Genomic DNA, 16,325 nt, shown 5'->3' on the forward strand with positions numbered 1-16,325 from the left:
GGCACATGAGGAAACAGGAGGGAGACGTCAAAAATCAACGCTTTCAGTGAGGCAGATGCCCAGGGGACAGCCCTGTGTGCTGTTTACCCCCAATAATGTAAACTACACCCCTGTAGGGATCACGGAGAGGAGGCTGCTCTCGCTCCAGCTGACCCCTGGCATCCCCTCCTGCAGCCAGCAGCAAGGTGAGGTGCAGCTCCTCCCAGACCCACACGGTTGTGCGGCTGCCAAGAAAGGGGGGGGAAAAAAAAGAGAAAAAAAGAAAATAGGTCGAACCCTCAGTGCTTCCTACAGCCGTCGGCAACACGCGAGCTTAGTAAAACACACACTCTGGAGCTGGCGCCTAATTAGACACTGGGGTCTGCTCTGCCCCTGGGCTGGAGTGAGAGCAGGAGCCACCGATAGCACCCGTCTCCTGCCTTCCTGCCCCACTGATTTGTAGACCCCAAAGATCCCCTAGGAAAAAAAAAAAAAACCTACCCCTAAATCTGCATTTCACAAGAAATCCCCCAATTTAAGCACTGCAGACAGAAACCATCCCTTCCCCACCTCGCTCCCCTCCATCCATCTCGGCAGTTCAATGTCTCCATGGCTGGAGATTTACGCTCGATTTTCTGCCTTTCTGTGCTAGATAAATCGTTTCAAAATCCTGCTCTGCCCTCAGATGCTGGGGAAGAGGAGGGGGGGGCTCCCCTTGATGCGAGCAGCATTCTCCTGCATCCAGCATCAAAGCTGCCGAGCGCAGACAAAAGGGGCTTTAGAGCAGGGAGACCCTCGCACCGCGAGGCGGCTCTTGAGAGGTGAAATTAATTTCTTTGCTGCTTAAGATTTGGAAGGGAGAGATTCTCTTCCTGGCAGCAGCCAGCTTACAGCTGGGCACAGCGCATCACAGCTTGGATCTGCTAAATCCTAATCCTCCGAGACACCAGGTACTGTCTAAACCCCTCCGAGTCCCTATTTTACACTCCAGGCTGGGCGAGAGAGGCAGGGAACAGGAGCAGCAGGGTGATGGCAGCCCAGACCCAAAGTGTTTTGGCCCAGAGGCACCACCTCTGCCCAAATCATGGAATGATTAGGGATGGAAGGGACCTCAAAGCCCATCAGTTCCACCCCCTGCCATGGGCAGGGACACCTCCCACTGGATCAGGGGCTCCAAGCCCCATCCAACCTGGCCTGGAACCCCTCCAGGGATGGGGCAGCCACCACTGCTCTGGGCACCCTGGGCCAGGGCCTCCCCACCCTCACAGGAAAACATTTCTCCCTAAGATCTCATCTCCACCTCCACTCTTTCAGCCGAAAACCGTTCCCCTTGTCTGATCACTCCCTAATCCAGAGCCCCTCCCCAGCTTTCCTGGAGCCCCTTTCAGTGCTGGAAGCTGCTCTAAGATCTCCCCGGAGCCTTTTCTTCTCCAGACTGAACAACCCCACCTTTCTCCTGAAATCACCCCCATCGCACTGGTGGCACTGGTTTAATACCTGTCCCCATCCAGGTCTGCTTACAGAGCCATAGCCAGACCTTTACAGCCTCACAGGTGAGTTTCCTGCAAGAGCATCATCCCCACCAGCTTCTCTTCGGGAGGGCAACTCCATTCGTGTGCTGGGAAAAGAAAAAACCCAACAGACCCTCGTGACCGCAGGGAGGATGGCATCAAACTGCTCTTTAATTTGTCCCAAGTGTTCCCGTAATCCTGCGCTCCACCCCGGTAATCCCTCCCTGTCCAGGCTTCAACGCACAGAGCAGACTTTTTATTTGCCATAATGAGGAGGAAAAAAAGCCTGATTATTATATTTTCCCGTAAACACCCATAAAACTGACTCCTCCTCTGCTTATTAAGCTGAAAGAGGGGAGATTGAGATGAGATCTTAGGAAGAAAGGTTTCCTTTGAGGGTGGGGAGGCCCTGGCCCAGGTTGCCCAGAGCAGTGGTGGCTGCCCCATCCCTGGAGGGGTTCCAGGCCAGGTTGGATGGGGCTTGGAGCCCCTGATCCAGTGGGAGGTGTCCCTGCCCATGGCAGGGGGTGGAACTGGATGGGCTTTGAGGTCCCTTCCAACCCAAACCATTCCATGACTCTATGATTAAATAAGTTTTTCTGTCCCCAGACACCCTCTCACTGCCACAGTGACCCATGGACAAAGGGCACCAGCAGCACCAGCAGCCAGCCCCAGTCCCACTGGCCCCACAGCTGCATTCCTCCAGACCATCAACCCCGCTAATTTGGGCTGCAATTTAATCACACCTCCCACCTCCATCAGCCAGCTCCACCAAGCCTCACAGTGCTGCTGAGGTGACAGGTCTTCTCCTGCATGCGAGAGCTAAAAGAGTCATTAAACTAAGCACTATTTTAAGACCCATTCAAGCCATTTTCTGCTTTTCTCAGAGTTTTCCCCCATTCCCTCTCCTACCACTTCCCAGCAGAGCTGAGGTTTGCCCCGCCAGCTGATGCTCACAGCTGGGTCTGTGTCCCCATGTGAGTGTCCTCGAGGGGACAGAGGTGATGACAGCAGTGCTGGGTACTCTGCCTGCCGTGGTTTTAAGGGCTGCTTCCCAGGGAAAGTGCCCACAGCACGCTAGAACCCTCCTCCTTGCCAGTCTTCACTCCAGTAAAAGGGAATTTAGATCCTTTGTCAAGAAAAAGCGAGTGGAGGGATAGGATGAGGGGGGATGGTTTTCAGCTGAAAGAGGGGACATTGAGATGAGATCTTAGGAAGAAATGTTAAGGTGGGGAGATGGCTGTCCCATCCTCGGTGACATCCAAGGCCAGGTTGGATGGGGCTTGGAGCAATCTGCTCCAGTGGGAAGTGTCCCTGCCCGTGGCAGGGGGTGGAATTGGATGGGCTTTGATGTCCCTTCCAACCCAAACCATTCTGTGATGCTATGAAAAAACAAAAACCAAACATGTATCAGCTGCTCTCTGCAAGCCCAAGTGCCTCTCCCACCTGCTGCTTCCCTCCTAAAACCAGGGAAACGCTCAGCAGCCACTTCTGCAGGAACTGCTTTTGCACCCCATGGCAGTTTTGGCTCCTTGTCCCCAGCCCACGAGTCTTGCTGTGACCTCAGAGGCTGCTCCATCACCCACGAGCCATCCTCCCAGATCCAGGCTGTGCGGCACCCATAGGGACCATCCCCTTGGCCGGGGAAGCAGGGAAGCAGCTGGTTTGGAAAGCAAAGACTCCAACCCTCTGGCTGCTTGCAGACTCAAGGGACCTTCCCATCGCCCAACCCGATGGACAAAACCACAGCATCAAGGCACGCGGCTGCTTCCTTGCAGAGGAAACTCCGCAGATGCAGCGAACATCCTTCAAATCTCTGCTTTGCTTTCCCCCTCCCCAAATTAAATTTTCATTTAACTGATACGATTTGGAGCTCTTAACTCAATTTTCACCCAGCCCAGGGCGGGCTCTGACACCAGCATTTCTCCACTCACTGACAGTTTGACACCAACAGCACAAAGCAGCTTGTTCTCCAAATCTCGAGTTTGATCTAAATTAAAAGAAGCAAAGACTTTGGCGTTAAGCAACCTGTCAAAACGTATTAAAAATAAATGCCTGCCAGGTCTGCCAGGCGCAGGCTCCCTACCTGCACCGCACGCCCTTTGATTACCTGCCGTGCAAAACCCAGCTGACAAACGCATCCCCGAGGAGGGCTCTTGGGCTCCAATGCCAGCTGCATTTGTAATTTCCCCTGTGATAACCCCAAATTTTGCCCTTTCTAGAAGATTTATTTATATTTAAATCAAGCTGCAGCTTCCCAGCCATATGATTCCCCAACAAATGCAGAGTGATGGATTAGTTCTGGTTCGCCTGGGCTGCTTCCCTCTCCATTCCAGCTTCTCTCCGAGGGGCTGCAGGAACTGTTTTTGCATCCTATGGCAGCTTTGGTTCCTTGTCCCTCTCTCCAAAGGGGTCAAAGGGATTGCAGTCGAGCCAACCTCTCACCAGGCACCGCTGAGTCTCCCTCCTTGCTCCCGAGCGCTCACGCACCAGCAGAAAAACTGCATTAAGGGATGCTGAGCGCAAGAGCTGTCATCACCCATCTCCCCATAAGCATTAAGTGCTTCGGAAATGAGGGGTGGAAAATAAAGTAATCCATTGATTGCATATTATAGGCATTGTTTTGCAGCCTATTTAAGGGGCAACGTTATCATTATGCTAACTGGCTGCGCTCTTGAGTGCGGGGATGCTCCAGCTGAGATTGATGCTCCAGGAGAAGAAACCTGGAGTTTCCCCTCTCCCCCTTTGTTAAGCTGTTTTCTCCTTTCGGGGATTCCACGTCCCTGCTGCTCCGAAAGCAGGATTAGGGATTTACATACAGGTGTGAGAGCAGGCAGAGCTCAGCCCCCCACTCCAGCTGGAGCTGCAGGGGCTTAACCCTCCTCCTGGCCCCACACCTCCCCAGTGCTCCCAGTATCACCAGCACGGGGTGGGGGGTGCAAAGTTGTGACCTGCTGAGGGTCCAAAAAGCCACATTTTCAAGGCACACTGAAACAAAGGGAAGAAAACAGGACAACGAGGACTCGGAACACCCCCTGCTTTCTCTGATCAGCCCCAAACTGGTCTGTCAAAGAGCTCATCTCATTCAGGAGCATCTTTGGGCCAGACTCGCTGTCCCCTAGGGGAAATACAGTCACCTCAGAGTAGATTCCTACGGGATCAAGGTCACTCCACTCATCTCAGCCATAAGGCAGCAGAATGGACTTCAAATAAATGAAAAATCAGGTATATCTGTGTCCAGCAGCCCATCTCCAGGAGTTCTTGCAGAGAGGTTCCCCTCATAAGGACAGGCTGAGAGAGTTGGGGTTGTTCAGCCTGCAGAGAAAAGGCTGTGGGGAGACCTTAGAGCAGCTTCCAGTGCTGAAAGAGGCTCCAGGAAAGGCTGGGGAGGGGCTCTGGATCAGGGAGGGCAGGGATAGGATGAGGGGGAATGGTTTTCAGCTGAAAAAGGGGAGATTGAGATGAGATTGTAGGGAGAAATGTTTTGCTGTGAGGGTGGGGAGGCCCTGGCCCAGGGTGCCCAGAGCAGTGGGGGCTGCCCCATCCCTGGAGGGGTTCCAGGCCAGGTTGGATGGGGCTTGGAGCCCCTGATCCAGTGGGAGGTGTCCCTGCCCATGGCAGGGGGTGGAACTGGATGGGCTTTGAGGTCCCTTCCAACCCAAACCATTCTGCGATTCTATAACCTTCACAAAACCAGAGCAGCATCCAAAGCCAGCACGGGTTTTCGGTGAGGCAGGACTGTGCCCCAAGACAGACCCCACATCCAACCCTTGCAGAGAAGCTCACAGGCTGCCGCTGGCTCAGCCCGGAGCAGCTGCTCCCCTGAGATGGGGCTCACAAACCTTCCTGGCAGCAGCCGGAGGCTTGGCTGGCGGCAAGCCCTGAAGCATTTGAGGGGAGGGTGAGGGGATGCACCAGCCCCAGCTGGGACAAAGCAGCCACAGCAGCATTAAAGCAGCCCTTTGATTGCCTGCCCATAACCATGTGCTGCAGCTGGAAAACTCCTAAAGGATCCCTGGCCACCAGAAGCACAGTTGGATAGAGATATCTCAGCCCATTTATCAGCCATAGGACATCTCAGGCATCTGAAGCGGCGTGAGCTGTCTACATGTAGACATCACGTGCCTCTCGGGACATTTAGATCATGGTAATGGGATATAAATATCTAATAGCTCAGAAAATGCTTTTGTGCAAGGCTCCACATCAGAATTTAACTCTCTTACTCCCTAGGTGTAGGCATCCAAGCAGAAGAGCTTATCTCAGCACCTAAAACCCACTTTCTCCTCTAAGTTTCTCTGTGAGAGCTACTCAAGTCTGCTTTGCCGAAGAAAATGTATTATTTTAGTTAATTTTAGTATTTACCTGGTTCTTGGAAGTCCTCTTCATTCGACAAGGTTCTGGATAAGATGAGGATAAGTGCTTCTTTAAACTGATCAAAGTGGACCTGGGGAATGAAAGGAGAAAGGTGGAAGTCAACCGGTGCAGGTGATGAAATACCAGGCTAACAATCCAGCAGGAAGATGGGCAGCAATGCAAATCCCTGACCACCACGCTGAGCTGAGAGCCTCAGCGAGGGGTACAGATGGAGAAATGACATAAGGACACGGCCAGCGTCTTGGAACGTGTGAGAAGGTGATTGTTCTCACAACACAGAGCCACCGCCTCAGTGCATTACTTGGGTTTTTCCATCAAACTTGAAGATAAAATAACACATCCAGAGGATGATTATAAATTGCAGGGGGGCAGATTTAGACTGGACATCAGGATGAATTTCTTCACTATGAGGGTGGGGAGGCCCTGGCCCAGGTTGCCCAGAGCAGTGGTGGCTGCCCCATCCCTGGAGATGTTCCAGGCCAGTTTGGAAGGGGCTTGGAGCTCCTGATCCAGTGGGAGGTGTCCCTGCCCATGGCATGGGGTGGGACTGGATGGGCTTTGAGGTCCCTTCCAACCCAAACCATTCTATGATTCTATGATCAGGGAGCAGCTCCGTGGCTGGAGATGACCTGGCCAGGGTGAGAGTGATATCCAACCTGCCAAGTGATGAGATTCTCAGCTCTTTGAGCGCCCCACTGCCCTAATTAATCTCCAGAAAACACTTTCCAAAGCAGACAAAAGTCACACCCTTTCCAGGGCAGCCCTGCCCCGGCTCCTGCCTGCTGCAGCTCCATGTGGAAACACCACGTCTGGAGCATAGTTATGGGAAAAAAACCAAGGAGGGATGAGGGGGTTCCCCCCCTGCTTTCCATCTGTGCCTTCCTGGAAAGCCTCCTGTCTCACCACCATGAACAGTTGCGAAGGGGCCAGAGCATCCCTCGCAGCCGTGCCGGGGAATGCCAGCAATTCCAGCCGGGGGGGACACGGAAACCCAGGGACAGCTGGGGAAGTTATTTGACATGGGTCAGCGGCGAGGCAGAGCTGGCTGCCGCGATTTCTTTCGGCTAAATAAATCTTCGGGGAATTTTTAGCGTTGAAGAAGAGACTTCGCATGTAAAGAACCCACCAGGGTCGCTTTTGCTGCGGAGTCGACTGCTGCAAACCCAGCGGCTGCAGTCAGGGGAAGTTTTTTAGGGCAGGCACAAGCAGGAAAGTCTAGATGTGAAGTTTGCCAGCTTGTTCTCGGGGCTGAGCCAGCCAAAAAATGAACAACCTGCTCCCCGGCTGCAGCCGACGGAGGAGCTGGGGCTCAGCCTTTGCACAGCGGAGCACCTCACAGCCCAGCTCTGGCGGCACAAATCCCCCTGGCGTTTTTAAACCTTGAGTCATGAAATGGTTCGAAACACGTTCACGCAAAGAAACTTGTCAGGGACGCCTTCATCTGAATACTAATTGCTGCCATTCATTCCCGAGGAGTGATGTACTTCAAAAGGACAGTTTACAGAGACAGGAGAATTTCCCCGATTAAAAAAAAACTTGACATTTAGACTAAATGAGGATGAATAAAAGATGAGGGCGTTCCAATAACAGGTGTCCCACTCTCTGCCGTGGAATCTTCTCAGCTAGAGATGGAGTCGGTCGCTCACATGGGTGCTGGGACAGGTTGGAATGGGACCACCCAGCAGCAAGAAAATAGAGTAAAAATCACTTTACATCACTCGTGCAGACACCATGAATGAGATGCCGGAGTAAAACCGCCTCGGCAGGCACAAAGAGAACCCTAAAACATCATCTGCTCTGCCTAACCTGCTCTACCCCATGACTTCTGTTTGCCAAGAAGCACTAACGAAAGCGAGGAAGGAAGAGGGGGGGCTGCGCCCTCGCCGCTGCAGCTGCGCGCCGGACAGATGGCTCTGGCATCGAGGCTGCAGAGTGATTTTACCATGACCACAACATCCAAAGGAGCCTGCGGAAGATTAGGGCAGCAGGTTTCCGTCCCCCAGCACTACGAAGAAGGATTTAAAATGCAAATTGGCAGCGCAGGGACAGGCTCAGAGGGGTCTTGCAAGGCTTTCTGAGCGGCAGCACCCAGCTTTGTAGATGTAGCCCAAGCTGGCACAGGGAAGAATGTTGTTCTTCAGCCCATCCTAACTCCAGATAACCAGGAAGCCCCGTGTCTGTTCATGGTGCACATCTGACCTGGGATGCTGCATGTCTGTGCACAGAATACTTTGAGAAATACAACAGCTAAAGTCAGAGCATGCTCGAGTCCAAGCCAGGCAGGACAGCTGGTGGGACAGCAAAGCCACCACCTCACAGTATCCAAGCTTTAAACAAAGCAATCATAGAGTCATGGAATGGGTTGGGTTGGAAGGAACCTCAAAGCTCATCCAGTTCCACCCCCTGCTGTGGGCAGGGACACCTCCCACTGGATCAGGGGCTCCAAGCCCCATCCAACCTGGCCTGGAACCCCTCCAGGGATGGGGCAGCCATCACTGCTCTGGGCAACCTGGGCAAAATATTTCTCCCTAAGATCTCATCTCAATCTCCCCTCTTTCAGCTGAAAACCATTCCTCTCATCCTCTCCCTGCACTCCCTGATCAAAAGCCCCTCCCCAGCTTTCCTGGAGTCCCTTTCAGCACTGGAAGCTGCTCTAAGGTCTCCCCAGAGCCTTCTCCAGGCTGAACAACCTCAACTCCTCATAGCAGAGGTGCTCCAGCCCTTGGATCATCTTCGTGGCCTCCTCTGGACTCACTCCAGCAGATCCATGTCCTTCTAATCCTTTGCTGCCGCTCCCCAGCCATGTCCTCACTCCATATCTCCATCCAATTTAAGTCCCAGGGTGCATGATGGAGAGGGATGTGCACCCCCAGGAGATCACACAGCACCCCATGCACATGTGCTCACTATCTGCACACCCCAGCACCCACACGCTGGGATGGAGGGTCACATTCCTGCCCGGAAATCCCATGCCAAGGAGGGAAGTGCAAGGGGTGGGAAGTGCAAGGGGTGCTTCTAGAGATGCAACAGCCCACATGGGCACAGGTCTGCATCGGTAGCCCTTGTTTTTTTGCTTAGAGAATATCCTCAGCAGAAGGACAAGCCTGGACAGCCCCGAGGAGGAGAGCAACTGCTGCAGAAGCATGGCTCAAAGCACCATCCACTTCTGGAAAACGGCATCCAACACTCAAGCCAACTCAAAAACTTCACAAATGCAAGGCAGAAAGCATACAGCGGTGAAACAGTGCCAGGGTACGTAAAGTTTAATGCTCTTTTCAATGTGCTCGACTGAATTTGGGGTATTTTGGAACTGCCAGCTTGGGCATCTGCTCACAGAGGCTTTGAACAGCATCACGAGAAGAGATCCAAACAACCCAGCGGGGTTCAGGAGGCAGCAGCATGGCATATGTTTGTGCCCACACAGAGGTGGGGATCAGGACACGTGTGGCTGCAAACCCCACACGCAGACCAGGGCTCTGCACGGTCTTAGGGGTACATTAAGTTCCAAACGGACACAGCAAGCCCAGCCCAACGTCATGAGGGAATCGGGGACCAACCAAGGCACCGGCTGCTGAGCAACTCTAGCACTCTGAGAAATATTCATGCCCGCTTTAAAGCAAGTTTCCTATGAAACCGTGGCTTATTAGCACTAGAAAGAGAGCATGCGTGTGCCAAGCTACCTGCTGCTCCTCATCATTTGTCCCCGCAATGCAGAGCGGCAGTCTGCAACCATAGTCTCCGGGGCAAACCAGCATCAGCAACTCCTTCCAGCTCCCTGCCCTTCATCTTTGAAGAGCGTCCTATTCTCAAAGCTCTGTCCCTGCTTGCAAAATCCTGCCAGCAGCAGCAGCCAGAAGGTTAGAATCATAGAATCACAGGATTGTTTGCGTTGGATGGGACCTCAAAGCCCATCCAGTCCCACCCCCTGCCATGGGCAGGGACACCTCCCACTGGATCAGGGGCTCCAAGCCCCATCCAACCTGGCCTGGAACCCCTCCAGGGATGGGGCAGCCACCACTGCTCTGGGCAACCTGGGCCAGGGCCTCCCCACCCTCACAGGAAAACATTTCTCCCTAAGATCTCCTCTCAATCTCCCCTCTTGCAGCTGAAAACCATTCCTCTTATCCTATCCCTGCACTCCCTGATCAAAAGCCCTTCCCCAGCTTTCCTGGAGTTCCCTTTCAGCACTGGAAGCTGCTCTAAGGTCTCCCTGGAGCCTTCTCTTCTCCAGGCTGAACAACCCCAACTCCCCATAGCAGAGGTGCTCCAGCCCTTGGATCATCTTCGTGGCCTCCTCTGGACTCACTCTAGCAGATCCATGTCCTTCTAATACTAGAAACTGCTCTAAGGTCTCCCCGCAGCCTTCTCTTCTCCAGGCTGAACAACCCCAATTCTCTCAGCCTGTCCTCAGAGCAGAGGTGCTCCAGCCCTCACATCATCTCTGTGGACTCGCTCCAACAGATCCACATCCTTCCTGTGCTGAGGATTCCAGAACTGGAGCCAGGGTTCCAGGTGGGGTGTCACAAGAGCGGAGCAGAGGGGCAGAATCCTCTCCCTTGCCCGGGTGGTCACACTGAGGATGCAGCCCAGGATACGGTTGGGCTTTCTGGGCCGTGAGGGCACATTGTTAGAGAGGGCAATGTCAGGTGGGGAGCACAAAGAGATCTTGCAACAATGCCTCCTGCCTGGCATGCTCAAAGCCACTGCGCATCACAAGGATCAGCGTCACATCAGGCTCAGAGGGAGTATATTTGCAAGAGGTCATCAGCCAAAGGGAGCTGACGAGTGAAACCCCACGCTGCGGTGTCCTTGCTGCAGGCTCGCTAACACAATAGTGCAGAGATAGGGTGAAACCTGAACGCCTTGTCCCTGGATGAGGACAACCGCAAAGGAATTGTCCTTGCACAGATTCCAAAGGTGCCCGACTTACCCTGTCTCTGCAAATCATAACTGCAGTCATCACTGGGGCCCATGAGCATCATCATAGAATCACAGATTGATTTGGGTTAGAAGGGACCTCAAAGCCCATCCAATTCCAACCCCTGCCATGGGCAGGGACACCTCCCACTGGATCAGGGGCTCCAAGCCCCATCCAACCTGGCCTGGAACCCCTCCAGGGATGGGGCAGCCACCACTGCTCTGGGCAACCTGGGCCAGGGCCTTCCCACCCTCACCATGAAGAATTTCTCCCTAGGGTCTAATCTAAATACTCCACCTTCCAATTTAAAGCCATTCCCCCTCGTCCTATCCCCCCAGGCCCTTGGAAAAAGCTCCTCTCCAGCTTTCCTGGAGCCCCTTTCAGCTGCTCTAAGGTGCTCCTCGGAGCCTTCTCTTCTCCAGGCTGAACAACCCCAACTCTCTCAGCCTGGCCTTGGATGGGAGGTGCTCCAGCCCTTGGATCACCTTTGTGGCCTCCTCTGGGCTTGCTTCAACAGATCCACATCCTTTCTGTGCTGAAGACATACACAGACATAGTTAGTACATAGACTGTACTAACTCCTAATTAACTGGAACTACATCTCGGCATATGGACGAGAAGGGAACGCCTGCACACATCGTTTTGGTCCTGTTGTCAAGCGCAAGGTAGTCGAGAAAACAGCCTTCCTGAGGAATCCCAGGAATTGCTGTGAGCATCGCCTCCACACGCAATTGCGTGAGGAAAGCAGCTCTGGGATGGACCGGCTGTGCCGCAAGCCAGGGCAGGATTTACAAACCCTCGCTGGAGCCTGGAGAGCGCATACCTCTTAATCCCCAAAGCATCACGCAGAGCAGGGTGGAGGATGCAACGCGTGCAGCCCCTCGCCAGGATGCCGGCTCGGCTCCCCGTCCAACCCAGCGACCCCATCACCGTGCATTCATCGCCAGGCACAAAAGCAAGCACGTGGCCCCACCAAGTCACCCCTCAGCAGACAAAACGCTGCCCCCTCCCCAGTGCCCTCCCATAAAATCCGGCCCCTGGAAGTGCAGGCAAACAAAAGCTGCTCCCAGCACCGAGCGGGACCATCTGCGGCGCAGAGCCAGCAGGGCAGGTGCAAGAAGCCTGTGCTTGGGGAGCAACGTGTGCGCTGCTATTCTCGCAACAAGCTTCCTCGGAGAGCTGGAGGGTTCACACAATCACTTGGTTGGAAAAGACCTTTGAGATCAAGGCCAACCGTTCCTTGTCCACTACTAAACCAGATCTCAGAGTACCTCATCTGCCCATCTTTTAAACATCTCCAGGGATGGGGACTCCACCACCTCATTGAGCAGTCTCTGCCAGGGCCTGAGAACTCTTTCAGGGAAGAAATTTTTCCTGATGTCCAATCTGAACCTGCCCTGAGGTTCAAGAGCTCTGAAATCAGGCTTGCACTCAGCAGTGGCAGTGGCTCACGTCTAATGAGCACAAAAGCTGAGGAAACGGGGAGAAACAGAGAAGGCAAAGATTACTCTGACATTCAGAATAACCCATGGGTACAGTGGAGGCCACAGAGACAATCCAGGGCTGGAGCACCTCTGCTATGAGGACAGACAGAGTTGGGGTTGTTCAGCCTGGAGAAGAGAAGGCTGTGGGCAGATCTTAGAGCAGCTTCCAGTGCTGAAAGGAGCTCCAGGAAAGCTCAAGAGGAGCTCTCGATCAGTCAGTGCAGAGATAGGATGAGAGGGAATGGCATAAAATTGGAAGGGGGAAGATTTAGATTGGACATTAGGAACTAATTCTTCACGATGAGCATGGAGATGCCCTGGCCCAGGTTGCCCAGAGCAGTGGTGGCTGCCCCATCCCTGGAGGGGTTCCAGGCCAGGTTGGAAGGGGCTTGGAGCCCCTGATCCAGTGGGAGGTGTCCCTGCCCATGGCAGGGGGTGGGACTGGATGGGCTTTGAGGTCCCTTCCAACCCAAACCATTCCATGATCCAAGCTGCAGGATGAAAGTGAGAATCATCCCCAAAGACAAAGGCGGGAGTGGGAGTGGGCAGCAATAAAATGCCCCTCAGGATGCCTCACGCCCTGGGACAGCTCGCAGGGATGGCTCTCCTGGCTGGGATGCAGCTGCCGTGACCCAGCATTCCCGATGCTTTAGGAGGAGCTTTTTGGTGCCATTGGGCTGAGCACTTATTGCATTTAACTTGGCTTTTCACCCACTCACAGGGATGAGCGCTGCTGCTTTAGCCCTGCCAGCTGTCACAACCACATTTTTTTCTTCCTTCCTCTCTATCTCACCATCCTGCAAGCAGCAGAGCCGGATAACAGCATCCAAGCTGCAGAAGCTCAAGACAGCCAAGCAGCACGGGAAGTCTCCAGTGCTCAAGCAAATGCCACACTGCAACTCCAAAGGTCAGAAACCTCTGGATCTATCCATGTTCCTGCATCAGTGACACTTGGTGTCAGCAGAAGAGCCACAGCCTCAGGGCAGGCGAGGGAGAGGAGGCTTTGTTTGTTAAAGGTATTATTTTGTTTCATGAAAAATTGCAGTTTAATAGGAGATTAGAGGTGGGACAGCTGCTTTGCTCATGTCTGTGGAGAGCCCTGCCTGCCCTGCTCCGTGTTTTCTGGTTTTAATGAGCAGTGATGGGATTTCAGGGTGATTTTGAAGGAAGCATCTGATGCAGTGTGAGCACAGCGTGCTGGGAAGAAGGTAAGGCAGGAGCACAAGGACACCCACACTGAACACGAGGGTCCCCAAGGGCAGGCGGCTTGTGCTCAACACCCTGGCATTTAAAGGAACATCCACAACTGAGGAATCTCTTTGGAAAGCACGGTGTCCTCAGCAGCCACAGGTCCCCTCTGAGCTGGCAGGATGCTGTGTCCCGCAAAGGAAGGGGCCATTTGTCCCCAAAACCCTACCCCAGGTGGGTCTGTGATGACTCCAGTTGTGTGTGGACACCAACATTGGGTAACACGGACAACGGCAGCTCAGGCAGCGACTGATGGAGTTAACTAACATTCTCCACTTCAGAGAAATGTGCATAATGTGGCCCCACCAGTTTAATTACAGCTTCAGTCAACATAAATCACAGGCTCAAGCCTTGGCTTTATGTCCCCGTTGCCGCCTGGGTGCCACAGCGTTTGTGCAAGGACCCGGTGAGCTGGTCCAGGGAGATGACCCCGGCCAGAAGCAGCACTAACTGGTGCTGGGGGCCAAGCAGCAGCTTCGGTGCAAGGACCTGGCACTTCGTCTGGCCTTGGACACTGAGAAAACACACCCCACACCACTGCAATGCCAGCACACGAGGCTAAGCGTAAAGGGGTGCTTTCCAAGAGCTTCAGGCTGCTTCGAGTCAAGGAAGACACCAGCAAGCAGTTTCCATCCCCAATATCACACTGAGACCACCCTGCGCCCACCCTACTGAGCAGAATCATAGAATCACAGAATCACCAGGTTGGAAAGGACCCATTGGATCATCGAGTCCAACCATTCCTAACACTCCCTAAACCATGTCCCTCAGCACTTCATCCACCCGTTCCTTAAACGCCTCCAGGGAAGGTGACTCCACCTCCTCCCTGGGCAGCCTCTGCCAGTGCCCGATGGCTCTTCCCGTGAAGAAACAATGGACCTCGCGTGGCCACAGAGCCTCATTGATGCTGGACATCTAGATGATCTGCGGTTGGAACTAGATGATCTTTAAGGTCCCTTCCAACCCTAACTATTCTATGATTCTAAGATCTACAAATTACAGACATTCAGCCCCTTTTCATCACCCTCCCACAGCTCCCAGACCCCCACGTTACCCCAACCTTACCCTGCCTAGAAGGTTGCCTTGGAGAAGGGTCTGCTGCAGCGCTGGGGCCACCTCCTCCAGGTGCAGCATGTGGCACAGGTCGGTGAGCTCCTCCTGCCCCAGGGACCCCGTGCCCGTGCTGTCGAAGCTGTCAAAGAGCTCCTTGAGGCGAGCTTCATACTGGTCCTGCTCAGCTTCATCCATCCCATAGCCTGCCACGCTCACCTGTGGGGAGAGACGGGGCCGGTGAGCATCGACCGCAGCACGGCATGCAAAGGAGGAAAACCCAAGGGCTGGTACGGGGGCAGCCCATGAAGCTTTTTGCTGCTGGTTTCGTTTGCATTAAGTGAAGCGGGTGCTCCACCACCTCTCCAGCCTCTCACGCACCACTGCGGGAAGCCAGAAGTCGTACATCAGAAAGACCAAGGCGGGAAAAAAAAGCCCACAGAGCCAAACTCTAGGGGTGGGGGCAGCCTGGGTGGCTGGGACAGCCCGGTTACATGTCAGAATTACAGAATCACCAGGGTGGAAAGGACCCACTGGATCATCGAGTCCAACCATTCCTAACACTCCCTAAACCATGTCTTAAGCATTTCATCCACCCTTTCCTTAAACACCTCCAGGGAAGGCGACTCGACCACCTCCCTGGGCAGCTGTTCCAGTGCCCGATGACTCTTTCTGTGAAGAATTCTTTTCTGATGTCCCTACCTGCTGGCTCCACACGTGGCTCATTTAGCTCAGCCGGAGCAGCTGAGGTGCTGCAGGGGAAAATTGTTCCCTTGAGCTCTGCTGGCTTCCAGGTGTTGCAGGTTCCTTAGCGAGAAGACAAACAACCACCCCAGCAGCAACATCTCACCGGTGGAAGGAAGCAAAGCTTGGGGCTCCGAGATCCCAAGAGATCCCAAGTGCTGCCTCTTCCCCCACCTGAACACCTCAGGCCAGTCAGCCACCGCGTGCACCCCCTCCATGAACACAAAACACATCTCTGCACCAAATATGTTCTTTTTTACGCTGGCCTGGGTGCAAAGAGCTGACAGATCTGTTGATGCCAGCGTACAGCATCTCTGCTCTCCTCTGTGAGTGCAGCACAAAGCCACACGGTGCCCGGCACCTGGGAAGGATGAGTCCCCAGTGCATTCCTGCCCACCCCGTGGCACTCACTGTGCTGCTCTCCTTTAGGTACTTGAGGTCAAACCCCACCTGAAGGCAGAAGTGTTTGTCAGGGGACATCGCTGGAGTGGCAGCAAACCAAGCTCTGAGCAGAGCTGATGCGGGCATGGATATAGACCAGGTTGGAAGGGGCTTTGAGCAGCCTGATCCAGTGGGAAGCATCCCTGCCCATGGCAGGGGGTTGGAACCGGATGATATTTAAGGTCTCTTCCAACCCAAACCATTCCATGATTCTATGGTGACAGCTGAAACGCTGCTGGTCCCCTCCACCAGCAAACAAAGCCCAGGCGGTTTCCTCACCGCTTGCCCAAGGGCTTCCAAGTCAACAATTCCTCACCTCTCCCATCCCATCACTAACCTCATAGCAGCTCCAGGAACTTTTTGGAGAGGGAAATTTCCTGTCTGAAATGAAGGATTTGGCTGGCATCTACTTACCCAGCCTGTCTGCGGGCTCCCTGCCAGCTCAGGGAGCAGCAGCAGCAGCATAACCATGGCCACCACAAGAAGACGTCACCACCTCAGGTAGTGGTTGACATCATCATCACCAGAGTACACTGAGCGGCAATGGGCACTGCAGGACCTGGTGCCCCAAACGCA

At 54.0% G+C, this 16,325-nt stretch overlaps 1 protein-coding gene across 1 annotated transcript in view; it reads right to left on the minus strand.

Annotated features, from left to right (window-relative positions):
* NIN (ninein) overlaps positions 1 to 16,325 on the minus strand; it is a 78,479-nt gene that overhangs the window by 57,738 nt on the left and 4,416 nt on the right. The window contains exons 2-3 of the mRNA XM_009558777.2: positions 14,580 to 14,783; positions 5,853 to 5,934 (exon numbers count right to left, since the gene is read on the minus strand). Coding sequence (XP_009557072.2) covers positions 5,853 to 5,934; positions 14,580 to 14,762 — 265 coding nt within the window. The 5' untranslated portion in view covers positions 14,763 to 14,783. The remainder of the gene's footprint in view (positions 1 to 5,852; positions 5,935 to 14,579; positions 14,784 to 16,325) is intronic.

The sequence above is a fragment of the Cuculus canorus genome, chromosome 5, assembly GCF_017976375.1.
Source record: "Cuculus canorus isolate bCucCan1 chromosome 5, bCucCan1.pri, whole genome shotgun sequence".
Taxonomy (NCBI): Eukaryota; Metazoa; Chordata; class Aves; order Cuculiformes; family Cuculidae; genus Cuculus; species Cuculus canorus.